The sequence below is a fragment of the Seriola dumerili genome, unplaced genomic scaffold, assembly GCF_002260705.1.
Source record: "Seriola dumerili isolate Sdu_G_001 unplaced genomic scaffold, Sdu_1.0 BDQW01000331.1, whole genome shotgun sequence".
NCBI classification, from domain to species: domain Eukaryota; kingdom Metazoa; phylum Chordata; class Actinopteri; order Carangiformes; family Carangidae; genus Seriola; species Seriola dumerili.
This window is the reverse complement of record NW_019174586.1, coordinates 6,521,720-6,537,191: the sequence shown is the minus strand read 5'-3', so window position 1 is coordinate 6,537,191 and position 15,472 is coordinate 6,521,720. Positions and strand designations below refer to the sequence as shown.

General features: G+C 40.3%; 1 protein-coding gene across 1 annotated transcript; it reads left to right on the top strand.

Moving 5' to 3' along the window:
* Positions 1-1,030: 1,030 nt before the first annotated feature.
* On the top strand, positions 1,031-14,153 carry gpc2 (glypican 2). Its single transcript, XM_022760049.1, has 11 exons — positions 1,031-1,528; positions 3,393-3,551; positions 4,807-4,941; positions 6,530-6,705; positions 6,870-6,950; positions 7,459-7,624; positions 8,433-8,563; positions 9,379-9,525; positions 10,843-10,979; positions 12,076-12,248; positions 12,468-14,153. The coding sequence occupies exons 1-11, from the start codon at positions 1,351-1,353 to the stop codon at positions 12,740-12,742; spliced, it is 1,758 nt and encodes a 585-aa protein (XP_022615770.1). The 5' UTR covers positions 1,031-1,350; the 3' UTR covers positions 12,743-14,153.
* The last annotated feature ends 1,319 nt before the right edge of the window (positions 14,154-15,472 follow it).

Sequence of the window (15,472 nt, the reverse complement as noted above, 5' to 3'; positions counted from 1 at the left end):
GCTCAGCTGCTCCCCGCCCCGTCACCGCAGGCTCCTCACCCCTCTCTCCTCTGTTGGTCCTCCGCACGGTCCATTGTTCTGTATTTGATGGGCTATGGCCGGAGTCAAACAAGCCAGGGTGAAACATACAACTTCTGGTCCGATACTTCAAAATAAAATATTTATTGCCCTTGCAATGCTTACTAGCAAAAATGATTACAACACAGTGGATGCATGGGCACAGTAAGAGGCCCCCATACCTTGCTATGAAGGAACAAGAGATCCAGACTGAAAGAGATACATAACTATAAATAGTGAAGCAATGGCAATTTTTCTCTCCTTGCTGTCATTTTGAGTCACTCTATAGTAGTATCTCAAGTCGTTTTGAATCTCTTTGGGGTTGTTGTTCATCCCTTTGTAGTCGTTTTGGGTCTTTGTAGTCATTTTTGTGTCTTATCGTAGTCTGTTTGTGGTCATTTGATTGATTTGCCAACAAGAAATATAAAGTCCCTTCAAGCAGAGGCCCTTCTATACCCTTGGACCCCCTGGGCCTGTGCCCAGCAGGCTGTACAGTAATCCATCCATGCGCAGGGGCATAACACATTAATCCCTCAATGGGATTAGTCCTGAATTATATAAATAAATCTTTCCTTTCTTATATTTCCTGTGTGACAATGAAACTGACTACAAAGTTGCTCATCTTGAATATATTACTAGGGGTTACCTTGAACCTTATTTACTATCTGGTGGAAATGTCTGTCCCTAACCATAAATTCTGCTCTTCTAAAATGCAGACAAAAACCCAATTTGGAACACACTGCACTGTATAATTGGTGTATAAATTTCTAATTGAGTACATGTATTATTATTATTTTTTTTAATATTGCCTTTTGAATTTTTACACTTTCAGAAAAGGCTTTGACTTGCCTTGTTGGAACAAGGCTATGCAAATAAACATGCCTCTGCTTTTATTTTGAAATGAGCCACCTTTCCGGTATTTCCCAGCTAACTCCCGTGGATTTGACGGAGTTTGTTAGAAGATGCTGAGGAACGGGAGTGCCCCACTCGCACTCCCTTTACACTTACGTACATCAGCGGATCTCCCAGGAAGGACAAATTAACGGGACACAGTCGATGGAAACGTGTGTGTGATGTAAAAACCCGGTCCGGATGCGTCGGTTCATTGCACTTATCGGGAAAACTATGGCTGTTTCTAAAGACTGACTATTTGGGACACTACTCTTTTTACTTTTCCGTTCATCCAAACCGGCCAGTCATTCATTCAATCATTTATAAGCTGCTGCATCCTGTTTGTAGACTATATAAACCCATCCCCTCCATTGGTGTACGTTTCTGAGTCCTGCCGTGAGGATGGATACCCGGCTATCTTTCCCCAGGTACCCGCTGCTGGTGCTGCTCTGCACGGTCGCTGCTCTGTCAGGGATCCGGAGCCCAGTGGCTGCTGCTGGGAGGAGCTGCGCCGACACCCGGCAGGTGTACGCGGAGAAGGGGTACGGCACAGACATCGCTCCGCTGACTCAGATCTCCGGTAAGACTCTGCACCTAGTCTCCGGTGGGGACAATTTACGCAGTCAGGCAGTTTTTGGGACTCACTCTCCCAAAGAAATATTTGTTTAAGTCAAGTTTACAATAAAATGTAAGATGCATGTTGCAGCAGAGATGTAGGCGCGTCAGCATGCTCTACTTTGTCTCATGGACATGGATTAAATTACCATTATGCCCACTAAGGTCACCATAAATTCTCTGGCCGGTAACACAAAGACTCCTCAAATCATTAGGTCAATATTATATCAATATTTTAGCAGAAAAATAATAAATAAAAATATCCCAGACACACTACAAATCACTATAACAAAGTGATATAAAGAAAGTACAGGTTGCCTCGAAACTCACTAATAAGCACCAGAAACACCCTGTAGGAATATCATGGTGAGTTTTCCTCAAGAGAAACGATGCATGGTGGTTTAAAACAAATTACACCCGCCCCCTCCTCCCCTCTGTGCTGTTTAAATAGGATGATTAAGGGGATGAGCAAATTGCCAACACCGGTGCAACAAAGAACCTCGCCCTAATTAGTCTTTGCCTACTGGCCCACTGTTAAATCCCTGCATATACCCATAGGCTCTGTTCATTGGTGATAATCTTATCTGCTGAATGAAAAGATATAATGTGGATTACAAACAGTTGGATTTTTGATATTTGGAAGTTTTGGTGAGGGGGTGGGATAGAGGAGATGAGGAGAGAGTTGGAGTAGATAGTAGGCGGTTTGTTAAAATATGAATGTCTGACCATGTGAGCAAATGATGGAGCCACTTGAGTGGCTGAAGATGTAACCTACTTCTTGGAGGATTAGTATGTTAAAGGGAATGTGTGTGTGTGCTGTGTGTGTGTGTGTGTGTGTGTGTGTGTGTGTGTGTGTGTGTGTGTGTGTGTGTGTGTGTGTGTGTGAGGCTACCCGCAGACAGATCTGGAGCTTTGAATATAAAGAGTAATATTTCTGAGTGAAATGTATGTTAATTCAGAGGATTTACTTTGAGGTAATTCTGCTGTGTGTGTGTGAGTGACTGAAAAAACTGCAATATTGATTGATTTTGTGTGTGTGTGTGTGTGTGTGTGTGTGTGTGTGTGTGTGTGTTGGGCTATCACTGCCTGAGTCTTGGCTCACTGTCCCGTGGGCCAGGGGAGCAGATGGCTGGGAGAGCAAAGGATGAAGCGAGGCAGTTTAGAAATGGAAATAGAGGGATGAGAGAGGGCTAATAGTGAGACACACAGAGAGAACAAAAGAGACAGTGAGTAACATCAGCGAGGGTGGAGTTGGGACTGAGACTTTCAACTGCATTAATTGTAGTAATATTCATGGTGGATGTAAAATTATAGAGACAAAGAATTCAAACCTGCACCACGTTTTGAATGCTGTGTGTTATTTTTCCCTCCTGGTTGTCATTTGCATATCATTACCTCTGACATATCAAAGACCCAACCTGAGCGGACAAAGAAAGACAGATTGAAGCTGAATAATTCATGCAGGGAAATTACAATTTTTCATCAAAAGCTTATCTTTGATAAGATTTCCCTATAGTAACAAAACAGACTGATAAGTGGAGGAATTGACTCTTTCACTAAAAACATCTGTTTTGATCTGGGAATAGATCCACTGACGTTATTGAGAGTAGCTCTTGTTTTTTGTTGAGGTATTAATAATGACTTTATTTGTAGCCATATAGCACTTTTAAATGTAAAGATAAAGCCCAAAGTGTTTGTTTTTTTGCAGATTCAAAGCAAAAACATTATGTTATGATTGAACCAAAACAATCAAATGTATCCACATAAGTTTCTGAGTGTGTGATCGTTCCTAACCTTTCTTTCTCTGCTGGCCTGGTTTTATTTTCCAGGTGAGCACCTGCGGCTCTGTCCTCAGGACTACACCTGCTGCTCCAGTCAGATGGAGGAGACGCTGGCGCTTCAGAGTGATAGGGACTTCCTCAGAGCCGTTGAAGACAACAGCCAGTTCCTTCTGACCACCTTCACCCAGAGACACCGCAGATTTGATGGTGAGAGGCCCACTCAGAAGCTTGTACAGTTATTATATTTAATGGGATCATTACCTGGTTTGAAATTGGTTAAAAAATCCTTCCTCTTTTTGCAGCCACAGTGGGTACATTTGATGGAAAAAAAACTGCACTCAGTTGGTCTTCATCTCACACTCCCCTATCTACCAAGTTTGCAGCAATGAGTGACAGCTGATTAAAAACTTATTTAAGATCTCGTACTGCACAGTTCCTCTCAGATGGTCAGATATCTGTGCCACAAAATTGACTTTGGCAGCTAAAAGCGCTGCACTGCATACATATTGCAAAGATCCTAGTATGATTCATATCCATGTTTAATCAATGCATGAGAACTGCTGACATTAAAGGAATATTCCAGACTGCGACAGCTATTGCAGTTTCATAAAGTGTGGGGACTCACAGGAGATAGATAATAAAAATTAGGGTTACAATTGAAGCAACAGAGGATGAGATATTCTGACATTAGTCCCTTAAGTTCCAGAAGCACTGCATCCTACATTTCCCATAATGCAACGTAATGCTGTCTTTATTTGCACCCTTCCTGCCTACATTTCTTAAACTCCACACCTCCAGTTTTTATCACAGGCTTTGTCAAAAACTTGTAGTCTCGAAGCTGAGATAACCCTGATGACATCACTATGACATCATCAGCGTTATTTTTTTTACTTTAAAAAGCTTGATTCAGAGCTATAGAAGACAGTTTTCACAGGCTTTCACAGTAGGACTATGCATGGCCACTAAACTCCCCTTCATGTGTAAAATTGGTGGAGTGGCCCTTTAAATAATTGTCAGTGTAGGAGAGTTTTAATGACTAATTTCGTCCATATTGTCTCATATTCTGTCTGTACGGCTGCAGGTTTGTAGCAGCCACAGCACAGAGCTGAATGTACACTTCCTCCTCCCACCTGCTCTGGACTGCTAAGACCTTTTTTCCCTCCTCATCCTTTTATATAATGCATGTGATGAATCATTTAAAAATGCTGAAGGAGTGGGAGACTGAATATGAGTCTATAAGATGGATTTTAAATAAAGTACATGTTGTTACACTCATTTACCAGAGTGCATGATCTGATGTAACTGTCCCTATGAGCTGTTAATCTGAGAGGGAGGGGATGGGGGGGTGGGGTGTGTGACTGAGTGCCTACATAGAAACCTGGCCAAGATATTAGAGGAAAAGAAGTTGGGTGACAGTTTGATATGTAACCTGCTTCTGCTTTTTTTTTTTGTCTCCCTGCAGAGTTCTTCAGAGAGCTTATAGACCTATCAGAGAAGTCTATGAACCAGATGTTTACCAAGACCTACGGCCGTCTCTTCACCCAGAATGCACACGTCTTCCAGGAGCTGTTTGTGGAGCTCCGCAGATATTATTCTGGTTAGTTCAGTGACCTAATTCACCACAGCCAACAATGTTAATAGAAGATGAGATTTCAAAAAAAGGAACTCAAATTATGGTTTTATGCATTTAGATAGTCTAATGGTTTTTACAAAGTGGTACCGGTTAGGATTTGGTTAGGATTGGATTTGCTACATGAATCAATAAAATTAGGGGCATCCTGGTGGTTTTGTGGTCTAAGATGCATGCTGTGTAATTGCAATGTCCACATTTCTAGCTGTGACCCTTTTTTTTTTTTTGCAGGTCTTCTCCTTACTCCCTTGCCATATTTTCTGTCAGTCTCCACTCTGAAATGTCAAATAAAGGCAAAATACGAATGACAGTTCTGGACATTTTAGGCAGTACAGTATTTAAAACCCAGGTTAACCCACCTTCTATTAACTCTCATTCAACACTCTCTGAATTGGTATGATGCAATAAACATCTTCTGTATTTTTTTTGCATCAAAATAAAAATGAATGCTAACAAGCAAATTTTAGAGGACATTTATTCAGGGAAGCAACTTGGGCTCTGTACTATCAGCACGACAATGAATGAATAAATGCAGAGAAATCTTTTCAAAGACCTGGTGATCTGGTCAAAGTGAGAGCTGTGATGATCCCCTGTTGCACTGTTAGTTTAGTTTGGTTTTATCAGTCCATCCCTGTGTTGTGGTAAATCCACAACAGCCTGGGACAACAGTAAAGAGTCAGGATTGTCTTTTAAGGAGTACTGACATGCCAAACTGGAGAAAAAAAAAGAACTGGGAAAAAAAATGAGAAAAAAGAGACCTGGAATCCCACGGACGCCAGACTGTTTCTATTTCTGTTCCGGATCGCTCTGTTTTGGCATGACAGCCGCTCGCTGGCGAGTCTTTGTGCAGGCTGTTGCTGCTTAGTCAACCTGTCTTTGTCTGCCAAACAGCATGGACGGCTAATTTGAGGCTGTATAGTAGACTACAGATTGGAGAGTCGCATATTCAGAATCATGTCTGCCAGTTGTCAAATGTGGAGAGACTTAATAAGCACCCAAGCACATTTAAAGTAAGAAATTAGAAAAATACTGCAGCAAACAAAACCTAAAATGTCTTATTATTAACATTAATTAAATAAATTAAAAACATTGAAATTGCATGCACGTTCTACAGCCGTAGGACAGGAAGCACTGCATGGGATACATATCCTGAGCGTTATAATACTCCAGCAGAAATTTAATGGATGCAATATGCTTTATTTATCTATTTCATTACTTCTCTCCAGGTTAGCTCTCTGTGCCTAGCTCACTGTGTGTTTGGTTGTTTTAAAAGCATCAGCTGACATGGCAGTGTCTAGATAATGACTGGCTTTTTAGTTTTGGGTGAACTACTCCTTTAACTTGGCCCTTTTGGGCATCATAGTAGCACAGTGCAAAAGCATATTGTGGTTTAGATTAAAAAAGAAAAGAAAAAAAAGCCCTGTACATCCACTTTGCTGACATTGAAATGCCTCGTAATAAGATGCTGTCTTTCAGAAATGTTTTTTATTTTTCAGATTACAGACATTGTTTGCTGATGCTGGCAGGTTCCTCATAGTTGCTCTTTTGTCAACAGGGGGCAGTGTAAGTCTGACAGAGGTTCTGTCAGACTTCTGGTCCAGACTGGTGGAGCGGGTCTTCTCACTCGTCAACCCCCAGTATCAGTTCAGTGAGGATTACCTGGAGTGTGTCAGCAAACACGCCGAACAGCTGCAGCCATTTGGAGATGTGCCCCGCAAACTACGCGTACAAGTGTGTGCCTTGTGATAAAACAATACAGCGCTGACATGGACACTTTGAGAAAACCCATGGCTTCAGTATAACTATCCAGTATAGCTATACTTCCAGTTATGAAGAATGAGAGAGCACATTGAGCTGTGATGATCTTATTCTGTTCTCTTTGGTTTCACATTCAGGTTTCCAGGGCTTTCATTGCTGCCAGAGCACTGTCTCAGGGCTTGGCTACTGGTCGGGATATTGTTAACAAAGCAACAAAGGTGACTGGTTCTTATTGCTAGTTGTATTCTATTCTCTATTCTTAGTATCTGCTTTTTTCAGCACTTTATTTGAGCTACATCATACTCATATGAAGTAATATATTTAATCCAGGATGTCATTTTTATGTAAATTAAACATACAATTCCTGTTTCCTGAATCTAAAAAGATGCTGCAGTAGAGAAGAGTTTCTCTAATATTAATGACATAGGCCTGGCACTTTTCAAAATAAAGGCACAGTTGAGATCCTGTAGCTAACCAGTTTGTTCAAATTAAAATATCTGGATAATTTCAACTTGATCCCTGAGAGCAAAAAACCAACATCTTGGCAATGAGTATGCACTTTGTCCAGAGAAAGCTGGAATGAAAGTGCTTGTTTTCCAAGCTAACAGCGGTTTGTGGAGCTGCCGACATAACATATAAAGTTCCCTTAGACAGTAATACTAATGGTAATATTGTGCCCTCTTATTAATTCTTTCTGCCACAACTCCCACTGCTTTGTTTTTTCAGTTGACTGCAGATTCAGAGTGTGTGCGTGGCCTGATGCGTCAGTGGTACTGCCCACTGTGTCGAGGCATGCCCTCCCTGCGGCCCTGCCACTCCCTGTGCCTTAACGTGATGAAGGGCTGCTTAGCCAATCAGGCTGACCTGGACACCGAATGGAACAATTTCATTGGTGGGTGAGGGTAGGATGAACAATACATCCTAATAGGTTTTAAAGTGGGTTTAGGGTCAGGTGAAAGACATATTTTTTTGGATTAGGTATAATATGTACTTCAGCTAAAGCACCCATGTTTCAAAGTGCTACAATAACTTTGCTTTCAATGATTTTAGATCCTTAAGAAAAAAGATGTTATGACCTAAATGACATTTAACTACACTTTGAATTATTATCATTATTAGATTGAGCATACCTAAAAGTAGAATCCTTTTATTGCTCTTCTGTCACTCATTTACTTTTGACTTCCTTTTCCCCTAATGAATTCCTCCTCCATTAATCATTCATGCTTCTCTGCTCCTTCTCAATTGATCTGTCTTCCTGTGTTTCCTTTCCCCTTTCATCAAACCCACACATTCCCTGCATTTTCTTTCTTTTTATGTGTAGTGCTTCCTCCCACCTTTCATCACTCCATCCATGTCTGCTGCACTCAAGCCCATTTTACCCTCATGTACCCTTTTCTCCAACCACCATTCCTTTCTCCTTTTCTCTGCATAAAATGTTGGCTTGCTTCCTGATCTCCCTGAACGCCCCATAAACAGATGTTAATCAAATCTCTTCAGCTGGTTAGCCATTGAGAGATTCCAGACACAGGGAGCCATTGTCTTGATGTTTATCAAGGTCTACAATTTGCCACCAACAGAGTTTTTTTTTTTTTTTTTTTTGCTTGTATAACCCTGACAGTGAATATTTGGATGAATGTGGTCATAGCAGGGTTCATCACTTTACCATCTCTATTTCCGTCTCTTCCTCTCTCCTCTATCAGATGCTCTGTACCAGGTTTCAGAGAAGTTGGAGGGACCATTCAACATGGAGCTTGCAGCTGACTCCATCTCCGTGAAAGTGTCGGAGGCCATCATGCACATGCAGGAAAACAGTGTCACCATCTCCACTAAGGTAAGAACGAGAGCATAAGCACAAGCAGATGAAAATTGCTTTCTCCGAATTTTCATTTTGGCTGTTCTTCAGCGGAAATATATATTCAATAATAATTCACTGAACCTTTTGTGCCTGCATAAAAATCATCATCCAGCATTTTCAAAATATCACTCTTACAAGTCACAGCTATATTGCTTATTGTTTAATTCTGATTTTAATCTTCTTAATGAGAGAACATGCAGTAAAAATGACAGGAATTATACCCGAAGAGCATGACAGCCTGACAATATGATTAAAACATGGCAGGCATCCCAGGAGCTAATCCACCAGAGAGACACCCACATCTCGATGGAAACAGAGAAGCTCCTGGTTTGTGGTAACAGCGCTTTAAGGAACAGGCATCTCTCGCTTTTACAGCTCAGCATTCTGCGTTTGCTGTTTTTCATTAACAGAGCATAATTGTGGAGGCTATGGAGAACCTTTTTCATATATATTGCTTGTTTCAGTTCACATTAATTTATTTCTAAGTGTAGACACTGACTACACAGAGCTCATCTCTCAGCTTTCATTTACCACCATAACTCTAACATTACTTAAAAACAGCTACTGATGACGAGCTTTACATTTTTAGGCCTTTTTTGTTGTTTGGTCGGGTGTTGTTAAAGGACTTCTGTGAGAAAAGTTAAGATAACACTAATTATCACTGTAGGAACATCTGAGGGTGGGTATTTCATTATATTGGCAAATCTTTTGATAAGGTTATGTTAGACTGTAAAGATGCTGTTGTGACGCGGCTGTTGACAGTGATGTTGCTTTGTTGTTCCTTACCTCAGGTGTTCCAGGGCTGTGGAAGCCCCAGGCCTGCTCCAGGTCGGTCTAAACGCTCACCGAAAGAGTCGGGGGGAAACAGGAGGCCTTTCCGCACCTACAGCCCTGAAGAGAAACCCACCACTGCTGCAGGCACCAACCTGGACCGACTGGTGAGGAAGAAACATGCCCTATTATAGTCAATTAAGAACAGATTAAACCTGCAATAACCATAATTGTTTATTGGCATAACAAGATATAAACATTTATAAAGTTGTTTTGATGAGCTTGTTCGCAAAAAGTTAACTATTTGCACATCCAGTTGATACAGAGCAACGTTAGCATTCATTTTAAAGTCGTGTCTCTGGCACTGTGGCAAAGTTAAGTTCAATATTCACTTTTTTCTACCTCAGTTTTGGTCTCCACTAACTCCAGTTCAGCAGCTACAATGAGTTCAGAAAATATTCACACCCCTTCACTTTGTTGCTGTAAGCTGTGATTACAAACTTCTGAATTAAGGGTCTGAATACTTTTGTAAATGAGAGAATTCAGTTAAATACATTTGAAAGAATTTCTAAAAACATGTTTATGATGTAGATTTAATTTTAAATGTATAAAATTGACATTTTTGCGCATCAATCTACACTCAATAACCCATAATGACAAAGTGTGCAGTATGTCTCAGTACTTTCTGATGTAAATGAGCTACAATTCGTTTATCAGAGCGTATTTGTCTTTGTCTTCTGTGTCTGGAAACAATGTTGATGAGAGCAGTGAGAGTGAACCAAAACATTAAAGCACTGGCAAGAAAACCAAAACAACAGGCTGAAAGACGCTTCAAGCCTCTGCAAAGCTGAGGGAAAACTGCAGTCGGGTGATAATTATCTGTTTGGTTTGTCACTACACACAATTATGTGTGGGTTTGTCTTTTGGCAGATGGTAATTTCAGCCGCTCTTTATAAGACAAAATACTGACCAGTGCAGCTTTAAGTACTCAAATATTCACCTTTTTGGGTTGCGTGTGATTTAACTATATTAATGTTGAAACTGTAATCAAGAATGTCATATATGTTTTTATTGTGCTTGTATCAGGATTCAGTCATAGCAACTGAGCAGAAAGCGGAAAGCGGACAAAATGAGGGAGTAAAATAAGCTTGGTACAAGAAGCTAATAATACAGAGCGGTCAGAGCCCAGACAGTATTCCTGTGACCACAGAGTGATCTGGCAAGACAGAAGCGCTGGACTATAAATAAAACCAAGAGCAGAGGAGAGAGGAAAGGGACAGCAGTTATTTACTGTATATCAATTTATAAGACATAAAAGGCATGTGGTTTAAGAACTGACCCAGAAGCAGTGTCATGTCCGTTTTTTGACTTTGTCCAACGTCAGCACTGCAACTCCCATATGCTTTCTCCAGTCAGACATACCAAACAAGGATACTTTAAAACCAGGTCTGACTCATAACCAGTTCCTTCCCGCCTCCGCACAGGTTACTGAGCTAAAGGAACGACTGCGGCCTATGCGGGGCTTCTGGGTGTCCCTCCCACACACCATCTGCAACGATGAGAAGATGGCTGCCGACGTCACTAATGAGGACCGCTGCTGGAATGGGCAGACCCGGGGGAGGTGAGCAAGATCAGAGCGGAGGAATGGAGGGAGGGGATAGGTAGAGGCGGGGGAGGAGTGAGCGAGTGATGGTACAGAGGTGGCAGGATGCAACAGATGGAGTTTGAGTTTGTTTAATTTTGCCACCACCAGTCACCCACATACTCTCTATGTGGGTCTGCTTGCTTTTATGTACACAGATATAGACCAACAGCATGTATCCAGGCTGATTTAAAGAGACTGTGTAGTCCTGTGTGTGTGTGTGTGTGTGCGTGTGTGTGTTGTGAGAGAGGTACACAGGTAGGAAAAACAAGTCTGCATAATGGATGATTTTGTGTCTATGATGTTCCAGCTGTTAGGCAACAGTTTTATGTAAAAGTACACCCACCTTGGAAGCTTCAATCACAAAGTGGGACTGTAGCCAGACTGGAATAGGTAGAGCAGCTGGTATAAAATGTTTTACTACGATAATTAGCTTGTGGGAATAGAGTACATCTTATTATATATATCAATGGTAAAAATATAATTTTGCCATTCTGGTATATAGTTTTAAGAAGATCTGGTGCAGTTTATCAGTCAAAATGTTCCCATTTTAAAATCACCAGCGAGCCCTCCGTCCAACAAAGAACCCCAAAAACAAACGCTAAAAAGCTACTAATTCAAAAACAAGCCAAAGTGCCTGCAGCCATGCTAGCAACTTAACGAAGCTGTGCTGATGCTGAGCTTAATGTTAACCAGTGGTGGACAAGGTACTTGAAAACTGTAGTTTCAATTTCACACATGCAAAAATCAAACATAAGATATTGCAGTTGAACAAGCAGGTGCTCCTACAGTTTGGAGGGATTTACTAACCATTCAGCAGCAAGTTTTTTTTTTTTTTCTCAGCCATTTTTGGGCTTTATTGTGACAGGGACAGTGAGAGAGAGAGAGACAGGAAAGTTAAGGAAGAGAGAGGGGGGTTGACATGCAGCGAAGGGCCTGAAATGGATTTTAAACTAAGCTAAGTCAAGGATGTCTACATTGCAAAGATGCCTTGCACTGCTTTGAAAAGATGTGTGTTCATGGTCGTCCAGTTTTCTGTTTTTGTACATGAATGCCTGTTTGTGTACACACTCAGGTACCTCCCGGACGTGACAGGTGATGGGCTGGTCAGCCAGATCAACAACCCTGAGGTAGAGGTGGATATTGCCAGGCCGGATGTAAGGACCAGACAGCTGATCATGGAGCTGAGGGTGGTGACCAACAAACTGAGACATGCTCAGAGCGGACAAGACATGGACTTCATGGACAGTAAGTGTTCCTGACGGTCAATATTTCTCTATCTGTGTGTCTGTATATCTTATGAGGAGTATTAGTTAGTCCTTGGTTTTTCTCAGTATGTATTGGTGATTATGAAGATCTGGAACAACATCAGTAAAATTTAAACCCTTGATTTGGATTGTAAATTTAGCACTTTCTTTTTATTTCCACGCTGCACATCAGTCAGAAATTACTTTTCCCTTGTTCCAGGTGAGGAGGGCAGTGGCTCAGGGGGTGGAGATCATGGTGAAAGGTACAATGATGATTGGCCAGGCTATGGGCCTTACTCTCCCCCATACAAACCCCCTCGTAACCCGGTCTCCAACCCCGCAAAGCCTCCTCGAGTCCGAGACAGAAACGGGTCCAAGTGGAACAGAAACAACGGCCATGGACGGGTTCGATCTGCATCCAGTGGGCTTACCTTCTCCCTGGTTTCTTTGTTGTCTTTGCCTTTCATGGTCACTGTTGCCCCCATGTGGAGATAGCTGGTTATTACAGTCTGGTAGTGGAGGTTTTCTGTCTTGCTCAAGTCTTAAGCACATTATGAAGAAAAACAAAGTCATTCCATTTGGTTACACCAGCAGAAACAAAATGACAAAACAGGCTAATTTAGCAATAATCAGAAATCTGTTTACAGCACAAAACAAATTAAGTGAATATTTTTCCTACTGTACAAGCCTCAAAAGAGGCATTACCAGACATTGATGACAACTAACAATATTTAATTAATGGGTACTGCCCTTTTTTAGTGCCATTTGTGAGATGTATTGGAATCTTGACGCTGGAGCACCTTCGAGAAAGGGGAACAAAAGTGCTGCAGCAGAAAAAGAATTAGCAACATGTTTGGGTGATGGAGCTGATGGTCTCATGGTTTGGTGCTCTGTGAGATGGAGATTAGTTGTGCCAGTTAATTACTGTGTAGTTTCGGTGAGCAGCTGATATGATCTGAGTGCATTTATTTGCTGCCATTCTCATGAAATTAGGTTGATTAATGTAATTGATTTGATTTCAGTCATGGGTGTGGTTCATTTAGTTCATTTTTTTTAATCTTGTGGAAGTCGTGAGATGTAATTTAATCGCTTAATTGAACCTCCTATTTTGGCTTAGGAATTTAAAAAAGTCACGGATGACTCTTGAAACCAAACAAGGGGCTTATTTTGAATGTACCTAAAAGCTCAAATTAATTTGGGTTGCTTGTGATGACAAGGGGTTAATTAATGTAATATATTGGTGTTTTTAATTTATTTGTAATATTATATTTCATTTTTCTCATTATTATGATTTTTAAGGCAAAGGGTTGGATGTTTTTATCTTTGAAAAGATTGTTGTCTTTAACTTCCTCTGGTGAAAAAGAAAAAAGGAAAATCCAGCTCTATTTGATCAATCACAACTAGACACTTAATTATCATATGAAATTTGGCCACAAGACCAGCTATCATTTTTTTAATCTTAACCAGAGATTGTTGAGGAGCAACATGTGTGAATGTGTGTGTGTGTGTGTGTTTGTATGGTGGTTTTATATTGTTTTTTGTTATATGTCCTTGTTTCAATTTTCTAGTTCTGAGGTTATGCTGAGAAGATATTGGGATGTTTCATAGTGTGCTTTTTTACTTATTTTTCCTAAAAGCAACAAAAGATGATGAAAACACTGAGTGAGCTGTTGATGTGACGCAAAATTAGACTGAATGTTGACGGAAAGACAAATGCTGTCAAGGTGTGTGGCTTCTAATTTTCATATGCTGAATGTGTTTTGTCAAAGATAAAATCAAAGATTTTTCATGAAGATAAAAAAATTTGTTGGTGAAGAGTTGGTCATCGATGTACAGAAACAAACATGAGGGTGAGCTTGAAGTAATAGTTCGACATTTTGGGAAATACTCTTATTAGCTTTCTTGCCGAGAGTTAGATGAGAAGATCCACTCTCATGTCTGTATGCCAAACATGAAGCTACTGCCAGCAGCTGGTTAGCTTAGCTTAGCACAAAGGCTGCAGATGGGGAAATCTGCCTACCAGTACCTTTTTTTTTTTTTAGTTTACAAACATATCTCGTTTATCTCATTTCATACATACAAAAAGTGTAAAAACCACAAATTGTGTTTTTATAGCAGTTTGTGCACCAGTCTTTCCTGGTTTGGAGCAACCAGCTAGCCCAGCACATAACCCCTGTAAAATTGAGAAATTCTGTTTTTAGTTTATGCTTTTATTTTTTTAAGTGTGTGTTATGCAAACAGGGTACAATGTGTTAAGTAATTAGTGAGCTTTTGAAGTGCTAGTAGGCAGATTTTGTTACATTTTCTGTTTTTCTGCTGCATTTCCAGTCTTTGTGCTAAGCTAAGCTAGCTAGCTGCACTTCCAACTTTAGTTTTTAAAAAAAAAGAAAAGCAAACAAGGTTATTTCTCAAAATGTAAAACAATTTTAAATATGAAATTCAATTGATAGGATCCCAAAAGCGAACAGAGATGGAGAATATAAAAAGAATGTATCGATGCTGTAAAAGGACACTTTTCTGTTGAGTGAGGAAATTGTGAAATCCAGTTGGTTGTAACAGAAGTTCACTTGTAGTCAAATGGGCTATAGCACCTGTACAAATGCAAAAAATAGCAAGAGAAGGGTTTCATTCTAAAACATATCCATTTCGGTCAAAAATATGAGCTTTTCATCACTCATTATATGACAAAGATGATCCCATCCTCTAAAATGTCACTCCTCTGTAAATAATAGGTGAAATATTACTATTGACAAGCGATCAAAGGTGGATGTCTTATTTTGGAATGAAACTCTTTCAAGACAGTAGCGACCACGTACAAGACTTCACCACAAACACAGTATTATGTTGCACAACTACAAATGAAAAAAAGTGTTTCACAGTATTTCAAAAGCAACAGTATTTTAATTGTATGTGCTTTCGATGATCAGCAGTCAGATAAGGACGTGGTGGCTGCAATATTTCCATTCAATTTCAGGTAAATTGTTCTTTAGTTTTACCTCTCATCCATTCCCACTACTCGCACATTCTTTCATGGTGAAAGTATAACACAACTTTTTTTCATGTTGTCGTAACAATTTTTTGGTATCAAACAAGTGATATTTTCTGCTTCATTAAAAAAAACTGAAGAAAAATATGTTGATGTTTTTCTCTCCCCTTTTATTTTCATTTTATTTTGTTCTTACAAAATCAGCCAAAAACGTGCAGTCATTTAAAAAAAAGTATCCA

Coding starts and splice junctions, on each gene's coding strand:
- gpc2 (XM_022760049.1), top strand. CDS start 1,351: ATGGATACCCGGCTATCTTTCCCCAGGTACCCGCTGCTGGTGCTGCTC. Junction 6,951..7,458: donor TTGTTAACAAAGCAACAAAG/GTGACTGGTTCT, acceptor TTGTTTTTTCAG/TTGACTGCAGATTCAGAGTG. Junction 9,526..10,842: donor GCACCAACCTGGACCGACTG/GTGAGGAAGAAA, acceptor GCCTCCGCACAG/GTTACTGAGCTAAAGGAACG.